We start from the raw sequence: 16,216 nt of genomic DNA on the forward strand, positions 1-16,216 counted from the left end.
CGGGCCCAGTGGAAGTCCGGGCCTCCGGAGTGCCTCCGGGGGGGTGGGGGTGGGGAAGGCTGTTTTCGCCTTCCCCAGGCTCCTAGAAAGGTTCTGGAGCCTGGGGAGGGCAAAAAAATGGGCCTATCGGGCCCACCATGCCATCACGTGCCAAAAGTGAGGGGAGAGCGGGGGGGGTCACGCGTGCATGGGGGGGACGGGGCGCATTGAATTATGGGTGTGGGCACGCACGCACGCAATCCCCCCCCCACTAACCCGGCTTTTGGCACGCGATGGCAAAAAGGTTAGCCATCACTGACCTACAAGGTCCCTTCCAACTCTGTTAATCTGTTAAAGTGACTTATTTATTCTATTCTATTCTATTCTATTCTATTCTATTCTATTCTATTCTATTCTATTCTATTCTATTCTATTCTATTCTATTCTATTCTATTCTATTCTATTCTATTCTTATACCGTCCTTCTCCTGCTGGACTCAGGACGGTGCACAGCCTCGAATAAAAAAACATCCCAATACAAAATTTTAAATTTTAAAAGAATTAAACAAAATTTTGGCCCAAAATTTAAAACCTCCTGACTAAAATCCATTAACAATTAAAAATATCTAAGCGGGGGGGGGGGGGGGAGAGGTTACGCCAGCCCAGCTTGATGAAGTAGGAAAGTTTTGAGGGCACAGTGAAAAGCACGGAGATCTGGTATCCTTATGATCATTTTTCACACTTACGACCATTCGCAGCATCCCCGTGGTCACATGATCAAAATTCAGACAGTTGGCAACTAACTGACTCATGTTTATGACGGTTGCGGTGTCCCAGAGTCACATGATCCCCTTTTGTGACCTTCGGACAACTGAAATCAATGGGGAAGCCAGATTCACTTAACAACAAATGTTACAAACTTAAAAACTGCAACGATTCACTTAACAACTGCGGCCAGAGAGGTCGTACAACGGGACAAAGTTCACTTAACAACTGTCTCGCTTAGCCACAGAAATTTGGGGAATCAATTGTGGTCGTAAATCAAGGACGACTTGAAAGCCACAACTCAAATCCGTTCCATTAATCATTCGTCACATTATGTCCATCTTTCTTCAGCAGCCAATAAAAACACGATGCAACTTTATTACTATAATGTCATTTATTTGATTAAAGTACAAGAAAGGTGAGCTTTGGAAGGCTCTTCATTTCAAATCAGAGAAGAGGGAAAACGTCACACACAGAACTGCACACTTAATGCTTCCTGTAACTCTACCTTAAAAAAAATGAGCTGCATTATTAAAGAGATGAAACACCTGAGAATCACTATTGAAATATAAATATTCCACCAAAATAACCCTTCTGGTGTGTTAATTATCAAGTATCATAGGCACAGGTAGCAATATAAATGGCACAGAAACATCCAGTATTTTTAGGGCCCAGTAAAATTTTTACAGAAAGCAACGACATGATTTCACAGTGATTTTATAAATTTAATCTTAAAAAGGAACTTGATTTGTCATGAAAATCTAGAAATTCTCCGTGATAACTACAGTAGTGGCCAAAATTGTGGAAACCTTTTGGGGAAAGTGTATTTTTGAGGTTTGATGGCTAATAACACTTTTTTTTTTTTTTTTGAGTTTCAAGATAATCCTATTCCACTGCTGGAATGGCCTGGGAATAGCCCAGACCTTAATTGAAAATCCCATATCTTAATTGAAAATCTATGGAGCCAACTAAAGAAACTTCTCAGAAGTGACCCAGCAATAAAACCCAGTTAAGAGAAGCCATCATTCAATCTTGGCTTCACATTAGAACAGCTGCAGAACTAAAAGACTTGGTTCACTCCATGGGAAGACGTTGTAAGGCCGTCATTCACGCTAAAGGTTACCCAACAAAGTATCAACTGACATGGTGATTATTTTTGTATATCTCGGTTTTTCTATGGTGATAATTTTTTTATATCTCGGTTTTTCTATGGTGATGATTTTTGTATATCTCGGTTTTTCTACGTGTTTCACTTTTCTTCTTTATACTGTAATTGCTATTCTAATAGCAAATCCTTCATAAAAGTGATTGCATGACATTCTTGATTAAATTATCTTTCCATTGATATATAATTTTATGGTACTACTCCAAAAAAAAGAGAGGTGTTATTAGCTAGTTTTAGAAAATACACTTTTCCCAAAAGCTTTCCACAATTTTGGCCACTGCTGTATAGATTGAACTACACAGCAACTGAGTGATCTACAATCTTAAGAAAATAACTTCCGTGGTTCAAGGATTTCTGAAGTAGAGGATGAAGGAAGGGGGGGAAGTATCCTCGGAGCCTCAAATGACAAAATATAAATGAAATCAAAATTACTTTTTGACAAAGCTCCTTGCATTGGCTCGGGGGCAGGGGGAGGGGTACTCAATGGGGTGGGGAATGAGTTTTTCTGGTCTGAAGGTAGGAAACTGCTTGCAAACAATAAAGGTGCATTGACACTAACCAGAATGACTTGTGAGAGTAACTCATTTTGTAAGAAGTAAAGCAAGCAGAATAAAAGAACAGCAAATTCCACTCCAATCAAGAAAATCAAAGTTCCTTTCGAAGCCCAAACCCACTAAGAAGGTTCTGTGCATCAGATTTGCAAGCTTCATAAGGACGGTTGCTGGAGTTGGGTAAGGACTAGGAATGACATGATAGCTGTGTTCCAATATCTCAGGGGCTGCCACAAAGAAGAAGGAGTCAAGCTATTCTCCAAAGCCCCTGAGGGCAGGACAAGAAGCAACGGATGGAAACTGAACAAAGTGATGAGCAACCTAGAACTAAGGAGAAATTTTCTGACAGAACAATTAATCAGTGGAACCACTTGCCTCCAGAAGCTGTGAATGCTCCAACACTGGAAGTTTTTAAGAAGATGTTGGATAACCATTTATCTGAAGTGGTGTAGGGTTTCCTGCCTAAGCATGGGGTTGGACTCGAAGACCTCCAAGGTCCCTTCCAACTCTTGTTATTCTATTCTGTTCTATCTTGGTGAAAACGTAAATAATAATAAAATGATAATCTTTATTACAGGTAGTCCCAAATTTATAACAGCTCATTTAGTAACTGTTCAAAGTTATAATAGCATTGGAAAAAAGTGACTTACGATTGTTTTTCACACAACCATTTCCAGCATCCCCATGGTCATGTGATTAAAATTCAGATGCTTGGCATATTTGGCATATTTATCACAGTTGCAGTGCCCCGGGATCAAGCGATCCCCTTTTGCAACCTTCTAACGAGCAAAATTAATGGGGAAGCCAGATTCACTTAATAACCAGTTTGCTAACTTAACAATTGCAGTGATTCACTTAACAACTGTGGCAAGGAAGGTTGTAAAATGGGGCAAAATTCACTTAACAACTGTCTCAGCTTAGCAACAGAAATTCGGGGCTGACCTGTGGTCATAAGTCGAGGACTAGCTGTATACATTTCTCATTGGCTAGATTTGCACAATAGGCTGACTGTAAATTAGCCAACTGAATTTATCCCAAACATTCAATACCATCTCAGAGAATCAGCAACATATAGTACAGTTAACCGTGAGTAAACATAGTGTAAACAACAAATGCTGAGTTATCCCCCCCCCCCCAGTATTTAAGAACAGGCCAGATCTAAGATCCAAGTTAGATGATAGTTTCCAACATTCACATTTAAACAATAGTTCGTTTGGGAGAAGTCCCTTCATAAGTTCCCCCAAACAATGTTGTGTTAGCCACACCCTTCATATCAAACTTCTAATGATTACAAATGGCGGCACTCAATTCCCCCGTGCCTTTTTTCCCAAGAATCAACTTCCCCATCTTGAAAAATTACGGAGCTGAAAAGGATGAACCCTTATTTTCAAGAAAAGCTACACCATAGACTTAAATTCATTCTTCATGTGTCAAGAAGCATTGAGCTCACTTCTCGCAGAGGTCCGATTATTCACCGCTTTCCGAAGTCCATCCAGCCTGATGTTCTCCAGATGTTGGCTGTCAGCTTTCTGGATAACTTCATCAGCATCTCCCAGCCTTTCGTCATGCCACCTAAGGCAGGGGAACTCCAACCTTGGCAACTTTAAGACTTGTGGACTTCAACTCGGAACTCTGGGAGTTGAAGTCCACAAGTCTTAAAGTTGCCAAGGTTGGAGTTCCCCTGACCTACGGAATGATGGGGTGTCCAACATCTCCAAAGAGACCTGAGAAGGACAAAGTCAGGCTTGGCCTCCTAATCATCGTCATCGTCAATCTGGTGCCGGTATTTGAAATGGACCACCGTCATGAGGATGCCGCCCAGGATACAGGCAGCGCCCAGGACCAAGTAGGCAATGCCCAGGAAGGGATTCTTACCCCCCATCCATGAGAGGGTGCTCAGGATGATCTTCTTGCTCCCGTGGAAACCCAGCACGGGGTAATTGTAGCCGATGTTCAGGTAGTAGGTGCCCGGGGGCAGTGCCGCCGAGAAGTTGTCATGGCGAATGCGGCCATAAAGCTTTCGGAAGGTGGGCAGGGCAGCCGTGCGCATCCAGACGATGAATTCCTCATTGACAAAACCCGTGTTGTTACGGTCGTAGGGGTCCAGCTTGCAGGCCGGACGGGACCAGAAGGGAGGCTTGGCCGTGCCAATGAAGGCGTCGCACAGGCTGTCGTTGACCAGCTCCGGATTATGGAACTTGACGTTGGTGTCCGTCCACCAGGAGATACCCCGTTTATCCAAGGTCACTTTGGCCAGAGAGCCGTTGGCCATCTGGTAGAAGAGCTCAAAGGTATCGTTGAAGAGGCTGTTGGCCATCGACCCGCAGGGCGCAATGGGCATCCCTTCGCTGTTGTACCGGTAAGGCTTGCATTCCTGCTCAGGGTGGCGCAGTGCCCAGGTCACCCCGCTGAGCTGCTCATCGTCCCGGGAGATGCTGTAACGTCGGTTGTTCTGGAAGTAGTTGGAGAGCTGGTAGTAGAGGCAGACGGGCAACGGGAAGGCGACGGGCAGCTTGAAGTGCAACCCGCACTGGCAGGAGCGTACCCGGCGTGGATCCTTGCTGTTGGTCAAGCGGGCACAGGTGGAGCAGTTGGTGCGTGGCATGCCCGTGTAATTGGTGCCCGGCGCGCCCGTGTAGTCCAGCTCCAGCTCCAGGATGGCCTCCGAGGTGAAGAAAAGGCCCAGCCCGACGGCCAAGAAGGCTATGCCCAGCCCGAAGAAGAGTGGCAGCACCGTGCCAGCCGACAGCAACGGCTGCCAGGCCGGCAGGCGCTGCTGGGTGAAGGCCGTGTTGTCCGGCCGGTTCTCCAGCGGAGCCGCCTTGGAGAAGGCGCGACTGACATTGTAAGAGCCCGAAGCCATGCTGCGTGCCCTGCCTTCCCTCCCTCCCTCCGGCCGATCCGGCTCCGCTGGCCCCGCCGCCCTGCCTCGAAGTCCGGGACGCGCCCTCGAATCGGCCGAGCCCGGAAGCCGCCAGCAAGGCACAGCACAGCCGGCCCAGGTACAGGTACAGGTGGGCGGGCCGCGGCTGGCTCTCGCGCGGCTCAGGTGAGGGCGGCGGCCTCGGACGCGGCCTCGGACAGGTGGGCGGGGATGCCGCCGGTTGGGCCCCGCCCCTCCGGCCTCACCTGCGCCCCGGGAAAGAAGGCGCAGGTGAATTCGGAGCCCAAGTCTCAACCCCCCCGCCCCTCCAATCTCACCTGCGCGCCCGCAAAGAAGGCGCAGGTGAATCCGGTGGCCAGGACTCGCCGCCCCGCCCCTCCGGCCTCACCTGCGCCCTGGGAAAGAAGACACAGGTGAACCCCCGGCCCAGCGGGAAGCGGCCCTGCCTACCCACCCACCCGATAGTTTCGAAGCCGGGGTCCGCGGGCGTTCTTACAGCGCTGGCTCTGCCCTCCTGCGGGTTGCCTGCGGAGCGATTTTGCCTGCCTCTTTCGGGAAACGCGCGTCCTTCTTTTGGCTTTCTCCAGCCCATGGATGGAGGTATAGGGAGAACCCCGCCGCGATTCTGCTGCCAGGACCCCCAGCTTCCTGGGGTCGGTGGTGGCCTTTAGGGGAGGGTCTCCCAACCTTGGCAGCTGCAAGAGGCTTGGAGGTGAGAGTTGAAGTCCGCGCCTCGACTTCAATTAATGAATGCGATTAATTGTTCAGTGACAATAATCAGCGGAAGAACTTCGCCTCTAGAAGTTTATTTTTATTTATTTATTTTATTTTTAATTTGATTTATATGCCGCCCTTCTCCGGAGACTCAGGGCGGCTTACAGTGCGTTAAGCAATAGCCTTCATCCTTTTGTATATTTATACAAAGTCAGCTTATTGCCCCCACAAACTGGGTCATCAATTTACCTACCTTAGAAAGGATGGAAGGCTGAGTCAACCTTGAGCCTAGTGAGATTCGAATTTACAGTAATTGCAGACAGCTGGATGTTAATTACAATGCATTAGTCTGCTGAGCTAGCCAGGCTATCCAGGCTTAGTTGAGGATGCTCCATCACTGGAGAATTTGCAAGAAGAGACTGGACAACCATTTGTCTGAAATCGTATAAGGGGGTTTCTGCTTGAGCAGGGGGTTGGACTAGAAGACCTCTAGGGTCCCTTCCAACTCTCTTATTCTCTATTCTGCTTTTGGAAGAGAGAAAAGGGGCTCTTCCAGCTGGCCTCCCCATTGCACGCCCTCCCACCACCTGATCTCTAAACCTCCTTTGTCCCCCTCCCCGCGGTCCATCTTGAGTTTATGGATCATATTTTAAGTGGGTGATGCTTGGAGATGTCAGGGATCCTGCAATACCGACTGAGCCATCAGGGGGCAACATTATTCCCCCCCCTTATCAGGTCCATAACCCAAGTCAGCCACTAGGGGACTGTTTGCCCTATTATGTCATCAATTCATGGCTTTATTTTTCCCAAAGAAAGCTGCAATATTCCAGTAAGACACAAAGGGCAGAATGTTGTACATTCCACTATATTGCCCTGATTTCAGGTTCAGTGAAAACTCACTGAAATACCTCGGTGATCCAGCAGGGGGCAGCCTGTCCTAAAGATTCCCTAACATGTTTGGAGGCTAAAATTAAGCTTGCTGTCCCAAAGGGGGAAACCTTGTCATGATTTGATATGCTGAGGATCATTGCACCAGCCTGAAGGGAAAGAGGCATCAAACACCTGGTAAAGGGAACAGCTGCTGAAAATGGAAGTGAAACAGCTGGTTTTAACTGCGGGCAGCCCAGCCACTTCAGAGAGTAACCTCAAGAGAATAGAGGCCCTTTTGTTGTTGTTGTTGTTAGTTGCGAAGACGTGTCCGACCCAACACGACCCCATGGACAACGTTCCTCCAGGCCTTCCTGTCCTCTACCATCCTCTGGAGTCCATTTAAACTCACGCCGACCACTTCAGTGACTCCATCCAGCCACCTCCTTCTCTACCGTCCCCTTCTTCTTTCGTCCTCAATTGATCCCAGCATTCGGCTCTTCTCCAGGGAGTCCTTCCTTCTCATTAGGTGGCCAAAGTATCTGAGTTTCCTCTTCAGGATCTGGCCTTCTAAAGAGCAGTCAGGGTTGATCTCCTCTAGGACCGACCAGTTGGATCGCCTTGCAGTCCAAGAGGCTTGTAGGAGTCTTCTCCAGCACCAGAGTTCAAAGGCCTCAATTCTTTGGCGCTATGTTTCCTAAATGTTTTATTTAGATCCCCAGGGTGATAGGGATTGCCTGTGTAATTGTAGGAAGTTAGCACTCACCCCTCTCCTAGAAGAATGAAATATTTTAGGAAATATTAAAAAGGCAGAATATTATATTTCCCTGGATGAGAAATGGAGAAACATGTTTTAAAGACAAAGCAGCTTCCTGCCCCCCCCCCACCTTTGTCAATGGGCCGTTAAGGCCTCAGCCAAGCTCACTCATTCCCCCCACCTTTGTCAATGGACCATCATCTGCAGTGGTGGGTTTCAAATTTTTTTTATTACCGGTTCTGTGGGTGTGGCTTGGTAGGCATGGCGGGGCTTGGTGGGTGTGGCAGGGGAAGGATACTGTAAAATCTCCATTCCCTCCCCACTCCAGGGGAAGGTTACTGCAAAATCCCCATTTCCTCCTGATCAGCTAGGACTTGTGAGGCAGAGAATAGATGGGGACGGGGCCAGTCTGAATTTTTACTACCGGTTCTCCAGAATTGGTCAGAACCTGCTAAAACCCACCTCTGATCATCTGTAGCACAATAGGACCCATCTAGCAACAGAAACTCCCCACATGGCACCTGGGAAGATTACATCAGCCAGCAAGGCTAGCTAAGACCCCCACCCCCTGGGAGTCTGACAACCAATCAGGATACTCTTCCTGTGCCCTGGGAAGTTCGAAGCTCAGAGAGGACATAAAACCAAGGCACGCTCAGCATCTCTGCCCCTTTTCTGTTCAGAAACTCAAACCACGTGATCCTGTCCACCATTCAACCATCTGTAAAGATTGCCTCTCCTTCCAACTTAAAGTAAAAACTCTTGAAACTGTAGTATTTCAAAAGGACCCTTTTATTAAGCAGAAGTGACAGCAATGGGTTCAAAGCAAGGTCTGAATACCCTTAGGCAAGACATGTAGGATTAAAGCAGCAGAGACCCCTCCCTTAAGCCAGAATGCAGATTTTAGCCAATACACAAGTGTGAAGATATTTTCTTTACCAGCTGCCTTGAGAACCAGATAACATCATTTCTCCTTTATTCTTTAAAGTGAAACAGCCCACATGGCTGTCATAAACATTCCTCAACCTTAAGGGGATCTCGGGGCTCTTTGGCGCCAGGATATATAGGTTGCAAAATATCTGTTGACAAAGGCAATGCTAGTAAATCGAATCCAAGTCTCCCCCTTCTCCCAATTGAATGGCAGTATCACTTTTAGGGATCTGACACCATCTTTCCAAGCAGTCTCCATGTTTCCAGTGTCTTTTTCCACACTTGAAGCTGGACCCAGAAGTATATTTCTTCAAAAACCTGCAAACACACACTCTGTCCTTTTCTGGTGTCATCCATGTGAGAGATGATCCTCGCACTGCGTAGTGTGGCTTTTAAAAATCCGCTCTTGTAAATCAGCTTCAGGATTGCATCAGCTGTTTAACCTGGGCCACCGCTTCCTCTCTTGCCCAATGTGAAACCAGCACCTGATTCCACCCAGAAGGGCTTCCAGTCACACAAGGTTGCAAATGACACGCTGCACTTGGAGGTAACTTGGCTCCAGGTGAATTTCTTCCATAAACCCATAACAATTATACCTCTTGGGACTGAAACAGCTTCTGAACAACATGCAGCTAAGGCTTTCGGCAAACTTTGCTGTTGGCCCAAAAAAAAATAAGTCCCTGCTTTTTGGTAATGCCAGCCACTTACTGGAGAAGACCATTTAAAAAAAACAAAAACGAGCAGAACTATTATGTTGCTAGATCAGTGTTTCACAATCTTGACAACTTTAAGATATGTGGACTTCAACTCCCAGAATTCCCCAGCCGGCATGCTTTGAGATGCATGCACGTCAACTCCCAGAATTCCCCAGCCGGCATGTTTTGATTTGCATGCACTTCAACTCCCAGAATTCCCCAGCCAGCATGCTTTGAGATGCATGCACTTCAACTCCCAGAATTCCCCAGCTAGCATGCTATGAAATGCGTGGACATCAACTCCCAGAATTTCTAGCTAGCATGCTTTGAGTTGCATGCACTTCAACTCCCAGAATTCCCCAGCTGGCACACTTTGAGATGCATGCACTTCAACTCCCAGAATTCCCCAGCTGGCACACTTTGAGATGCATGCACTTCAACTCCCAGAATTCCCAGCTAGCATGCTTTGAGTTGCATGCACTTCAACTCCCAGAATTCCCCAGCTGGCACACGTTGAGATGCATGCACTTCAACTCCCAGAATTCCCCAGCTAGCATGCTATGAAATGCGTGGACATCAACTCCCAGAATTCCCCAGCCGGCATGCTTTGAGTTGCATGCACTTCAACTCCCAGAATTCCCCAGCTAGCATGCTATGAAATGCGTGGACATCAACTCCCAGAATTTCCAGCTAGCATGCTTTGAGATGCATGCACTTCAACTCCCAGAATTCCCCAGCCAGCATGCTGGCTAGGAAATTCTGAAATCCGCCCACTTAAAACTGCTTAGGTGGAGAAACACTGAATTGAACTATATTGTCTAGTGGGACCTTGCAGGCGTGCCTTGTCTGTCACAGAACGGAATGAATTAATGGATGACCCTAGCCCTGATGACATTCAGATAATCATGAAAAACTTTTAATTTGAATGTTCTCTCAGACATTGAACAAGGCGATAGCTGAGCTCCTCTTGAATGGAGTTTTGTTTGGCATGTATGTCTCTCTTGGGACTGTCGATGATTCCATTCCTTTTCTATATTTTTTGTAAAACTATTTTTAATATAATTACAAATTATTTTGTCATTATTTTTGTAATTATAAGTAGCTCAGAGCCACTAAACATTTGAAAGAAATAAACTAGTACAGGGGTCTCCAACCTTGGCAACTTTAAGCCTGGAGGACTTCAACTCCCAAAATTCCCCAGCCAGACATGCTTCAAGATGCATGGACTTCATCTCCCAGAATTTCCCAGCCAGGCATGCTTTATGCCTGGCTGGGGAATTCTGGGAGTTGAAGTGCACTCATCTTAAAGCATACCAGTTGGGGAATTCTGAGAACTGAAGTCCAGCCATCTCATACCATGCTGGCAGGGGAATTCTGGGAATTCCCACGCATCTTAAAGCAAGCTGGCTGGGGGATTCTGGGAACTGAAGTCCAGCCATCTCAAAGCATGCTGTCTGGAGAATTCTGGGAGTTGAAGTCCTCCAGGCTTAAAGTTGCCAAGGTTGGAGACCCCTGAAGTAGTATCTACTTGGTAAAAAAATTCCCACAAAGTACAGGGAGCCCTCGATTTACGACCACAATTGAGCCCAAACTTTTGCTTGCTAAGTGAGACATTTGTTAAATGAATTTTGCCCCTTTTTACGTCCTTTCTTGCCATGTTGGTTCAGTGAACCACTGCAGTTGTTAAGTGAGGAACACGGTTGTTAAATGAATCTTGGCTTCCCCGTTGACTTTGCTTGTCAGAAGGATGCAAAAGAGAGAGAGCGTGTGACCCCGGGACACTGCCACCGTCATAAATGTGAGCCAGTTGCCAAGAGTATGAATTTTGATCCTGTCATCATGGGGGATGCTGAAATGGTCATAAGTGTGAAAAATGGTCATAAGTCCCTTTTTTCAGTGCTGTTGTCACTTTGAACAGTCACTAAACAAGCCCTTTGTAGGTTGAAGACTACCTGTACTTAACAGTGAGTTAAAAGCAAAAAATAATAATAATACTCTAAGATGGTTTTAGTTTCTTCCTCACTTCTAAACATTAAATATTTCTTATTTCTTATGTCATCAGATACCGGGCTCATACTACCATATGTGGTGGACATGTGCAGAAGCTAAAAGATACTGGACTAAAATCTACACATGAAAAAATGACACAAAAACATATAGACTTTAAACCAGAGATTTTTTTTATTGGGGATTGTATCTGAAACATATAATAGAGAATTGAGATATTTGATTGTGAACGTATTAACAGCAGCTAGAATTGTATTTGCCAAAAAATTGGAAAAATGAGAAAATACCAACACAAGACGAAGTTATTAAGGAAATAATGGAGTGTGCAGAAATGAGTAAATTGACATTGGAAATTAGAGAACAAGAAGATAAACAATATTATAAGATATGGGATTTATTTTACCAGTGGTTAGATAAAGACATGGAAATAAAACATGATTGAGAATTTTTTTTTAATGTAAGAAATGTAGAACCATATAAAATACAATATAAAGATGTACTATTATTGGAATTATTTAGGCGAATGTATGGTAAAATACGAATTGACTCAAATTCTAGACTATTTTGTATGAAAGAAGGGAAGAAACAGCCATAGTTAAATATACAATTAATGAGGATAACAATATATGGATATATATGAATAGAATGAATAGGTACAAAAGATTTGTAATCAACCGACACACTGTTTGTATTTATATTGAAGAGGGTTTGTTTTTATTTGTTTTTTATATTTGTTTTTTTAAAAAATAAAATTTTTGTCAAAAAAAAAATTCTTATTTCTTGAGTTACTGTTTTGATTTCTGACTCATTTGACTATTGGAAGATCTTACAAGACTGAAATTGAAATGGTTAAACTGGTTTCTTGCATAGAAAGTGGATGTAAAAACTGAACAGAAGGATAAGTTCCCTGGCTCTTACGTAACTGTTAATTGCTATAATGATACACTGTACTTCGTTATTTTCTTTTTTTATCTGTGGTAATTTTTTTCACTTTTTAAATCACTTTTTATGTGTACCTTCCCCCCCCCCCTTCTTTCAAAATGTACACATTAGCATTATAAGGATCCTTGGGTTTTGTTTCTTTTTCTTTTTGGGTTGTTATTATAAAAGCAATTAAAAATCAACAAATAAAAAGTTGCTGGCTCTTGCTACAGCTTGGAATGATGCAATTATTTCAGACTCGCCTAACAAGTTCACCCAACCATCAATTGAATGCCAAGGTCTCAAAATATCTTGCTGAAAGTTACTGTTCCTGTCAAGTATTTGCAAGCCATTGGCACATGTGTCATATAGACACCAGTGGAGGCAGAGAGTGTCTCCATCCCTATGTGGAAAGGAAGGGCTTACCCTGAGTATAAAACCCCCTCCAACCTTTTCCACCTCGCTCTCTCCATCCCTCTCTTTTCATGTTTGTTCCTCATGAGACTTGATCTCTGTTGTGTCAAGTTTCGTGGTCGTCTCGAATAAATGCATTTCAAACAAAATCTGAAGAAAAAACTCCTTTTTATTGAGCACGACATCCTAACCTGAGTCCAAACGAAGCCCCAAAACCTTCCCTTTCCGTTCCCCACTCCCCTGCACTCATTGGCCATCTTCCAAGTCATTCTACCCCAATCTACTCCAGCTCAAAGGAATTTCCCCCCTCCCATCCCATCTCCTCGGAAACATTATCTCCAGGGAAAATAAGTAGGTGAAAAGTCAGCCGTCCCTTTTCAGACGCCTTTGCTTCTCCTTCTTATGTCAGCACTAGAGTAGATGCAGGTTGAAGTGCTGATATGTCGTACATAGTTAATATGATTTATCATATGAATAAATACATTTAAGACATTTATTCATGCATCTGCCTTTGGACTCTTCTATGCTCCTGGGTGTTTCTACAATCCCAATTCCACAGAATGGTAGCAGAGGGAATGGTAGCAGAACTCCACTCCAGGAGCTGTTGAAAAGGCAAGATGCCCTCCAAAATAACCTGTGAGAGAAGCTCCCCTGTTGTGACCAGAGGCCTTCAACGGAGGAGAACTTCACATCAGCCCCAGTCTGAATCGCCGATGGAAAACATCGGAGGGGATTTCCATCCAGCTACAACCTGGCAGCCAGAGGCCACCCAGATGCAGCAAGAGATCCAGGGGCTGAGCCAAGCGATGCTGGAGAAGGCTTCTTCAGCACTCACGACGAGGGGGCAGAAGGACAAGATGAAAGCCTGAAGAGGCAAGTGGCTGTGTTGTGGAATGGAAGGACTAAAAAACATTCCCAGGTCAGTCAGAGACAGCTTTATTGCGCAAGGTTCAGAGCCAGATTTGTACCTGAAGCTTTGAACAAAGAAAGAACTCTGATACAATGGTTTTTATACATTTCTAAGACAAAGGATTCAGTGAGATCATACATTTTCCATATATGGTTAATCATGAGATCATACATCCGATTTTCCTTATATGGTTACGTACACTGGATAATAAGTTCATCTAATTACTTAAAGCATTAATCTTAGTTTACAAAATTATCTTAGCTGCACAACTTTTCTTAAGTACTCTCAGTTGCTAATGGGAGAGTTACTACTGTCCTTGGGTAAGTTTATTGGATTAAGTAACTCTTTGTAACATATAGGTCTTTGTGTCATTCACAGTGAGGTCACTCAGATGTTTTTCCATATGGCAGTCCTTTCCGTGACATCTAGGTCTCAGAAGATATATTACCACTTAAAGGGGTTTAACTGTTTGTTAATGTAATTTCCAACAAGCACTTTCCTCTCTTATAATAATGTGAATAGAAGGTCTCTCAGAGTTCATGTATCCAAGCACGTCTTCCCCTTATAATAATGTGAATAGAGAGGGTCCCCCAGAGCCCATATATCTGACTCTGTATGATTCCTATTTTATTCACATTATTTCTTTTATCTACATTATTCTTTATTTGCTATATTTACCTCAGCTGAGATGTCAGAAGAGGAGTGCCGAGCAGTGCTCGTCTCCCTCCTGAGGACAAGGGCAGCAGCCAGAAAGAGGCCTGAGGAGGCAGCACCAGAGATGCCTGCCATCCCGGTAAGGACTCCCCTGCCTGATCTTTCCAAGATGGCGCCTGCCGCCAGAGAGATTCTCCCCTCACACAGTTTCCCGCCAAACAAAATGGCCACCAGCTCCCTTCTGGAGCCAACTTCTCCCAAGATGGCGGCTCCCCTGGGCACTTTGCCAGAACTACAAGCAGGCCTACCCCAGCTCCACGGTCCAGGCCTACAACGCCAGCCAGTCAGTTCAGCACTCCAGCGGCCCAGAGGACCACTCTGAACCTACAAGCCCCTTGCCAGACCGCGCCTACCACAGCAAGCATCAAAGCCATAGAGACCCTATGATCACCGCCCTGGAAATTAGGGAGCAACCACCACCCACCAGCCACCCCGAGGTCCCAGACCCACCTCGTCTGATGTGCCTCCAGTCTCCTGAAAGATCTCCAGGCCTTCTTCCAGCTCCTCCAAGGTTTTCCCGCCACACAGCTGATTTTCGGGCCTATGCTGAGGCTTCAGCCAGGCCTGACTTCAGAACCCAGGAGGGAGATCAGAGCTCCAACAAGAAAGGGCTTTGGCGCATGCTCCATTTCCTGCACGTGCCCAGTTGCTTCAAACTACAGAAAGACTACAAGAAGGAGCCAGACCTAAGCAATCGATCCCAGGCTTAGGGATCCCAATGCCATTCACAACAGGCTCTTTTCAGCCCTTTGAACAACTCCCCATGCAGTTTAACGGTAATAGTTTTGTAACTTTGCCAAATAATTTTGAAAAATTACATTTAAGTGGTCAGAATTTTAAAAAATGGTGTAAAGAGATCCAGATAATTCTCTTAAGAGAAAATACCCTGGACATGATCAAAAGACCACCTCCTTTACCTTGGAGCCCTGAAATCGAGTTCCTGCATAAAAGAGCTTACACAACCCTGTTAAGTTCTATAGACACAGCTCTGTATGCCAGTCTTTCAGACGGCCTCACAGCTCAGGAAGTTTGGACTGCCCTATATAATTTGTTCCATAGTGACAATATGGCTGCAACCAGCAGATTGTCAAGAATTTTTCACAATTATAAACTCAAACCTGGTGACAAGATGGGGGAACATTTGGCAACGCTTAAAGCCATGAGGAATGAGCTTATACAGAGGGGGGGAGCCTGTTCCTGAATCCACTTTAATTAGTGTAATGTTGAACTCCCTAGACAAATCCTGGAGTCCCTTCATTATTTCTCTAGAAGGGGTTTCTAGGGAACAAAGAAATATAGAATACTTTTCTGGTCGCTTTATTGAGGAAGATTTAAGGCGCAAAGATGAGGAACAACAAGAAATGAAGAAGGCATATCACAGGCCTAGGCCTCAGAGGAGGCGCCAGGACACAAGTGAAAGGATTAATACCCTTCCCACCTGCTTTGACTGTGGCATGCAAGGTCACTTTAAAAGGGAGTGCCCTCGCTCTAGGGCCAACACGGCTGGACCTAAACACAATAAAAATAAAAGAGGCCGTGGAAGAGGGGGAGGTGGTCATAAAGGATACCAATTCTGTAGTGTCACAGGTGACAATCCCAGCTCCCAGGTATAGGATGCTAAGGGGCTGTGGCTTCTTGATTCAGGTGCATCAACACATATAGCTAACAAGAAGCAACGATTTAAGATTTTACACCCACTCAAGTCCTCAGTAAAAGTTGCCACTGGGGAACTTTTGTGCTCCACTGGGAATTTGTTTCGTGCTCCACCGCTGAGGCCGAATTTGCATGCCTATCAGAGGCAGGGAACGATCTGATATGGTTTGATGCCTTAATCTCTAGCATCTGGATACCACCGACTTTGCCCATCCAAATTATAGAAGATAACACCGGGGCCATAGGCACTGCCAAAGCCTATGCGGTGGGGAAAAGGTCCAGACATATTGATAT

At 45.3% G+C, this 16,216-nt stretch overlaps 1 protein-coding gene and 1 long non-coding RNA gene across 2 annotated transcripts; one reads left to right on the forward strand and one right to left on the reverse strand.

The window, feature by feature from the left end:
* Positions 1 to 1,118: 1,118 nt before the first annotated feature.
* Positions 1,119 to 5,457, reverse strand: CDC50B (cell division cycle 50 P4-ATPase accessory subunit B). The gene is made up of 2 exons (XM_087877002.1): positions 4,170 to 5,457; positions 1,119 to 4,052 (listed from the first exon to the last, which is right to left on the reverse strand). The coding sequence occupies exon 1, from the start codon at positions 5,320 to 5,322 to the stop codon at positions 4,213 to 4,215; it is 1,110 nt and encodes a 369-aa protein (XP_087733128.1). The 5' UTR covers positions 5,323 to 5,457; the 3' UTR covers positions 1,119 to 4,052; positions 4,170 to 4,212.
* LOC148112305 (uncharacterized) lies at positions 5,364 to 14,891 on the forward strand. Its single transcript, XR_015729567.1, has 2 exons — positions 5,364 to 5,461; positions 11,366 to 14,891. It is a non-coding gene; the product is annotated as an uncharacterized LOC148112305 (long non-coding RNA).
* Positions 14,892 to 16,216: the final 1,325 nt, after the last annotated feature.

The sequence above is a fragment of the Pantherophis guttatus genome, chromosome 11 (genome assembly GCF_059756535.1).
Source record: "Pantherophis guttatus breed Tessera chromosome 11, ASM5975653v1, whole genome shotgun sequence".
Taxonomy (NCBI): Eukaryota; Metazoa; Chordata; class Lepidosauria; order Squamata; family Colubridae; genus Pantherophis; species Pantherophis guttatus.

Bases quoted from the DNA above. Each gene is read 5' to 3' on its own strand.
- CDC50B (XM_087877002.1), bottom strand. From the start codon at position 5,322: ATGGCTTCGGGCTCTTACAATGTCAGTCGCGCCTTCTCCAAGGCGGCT.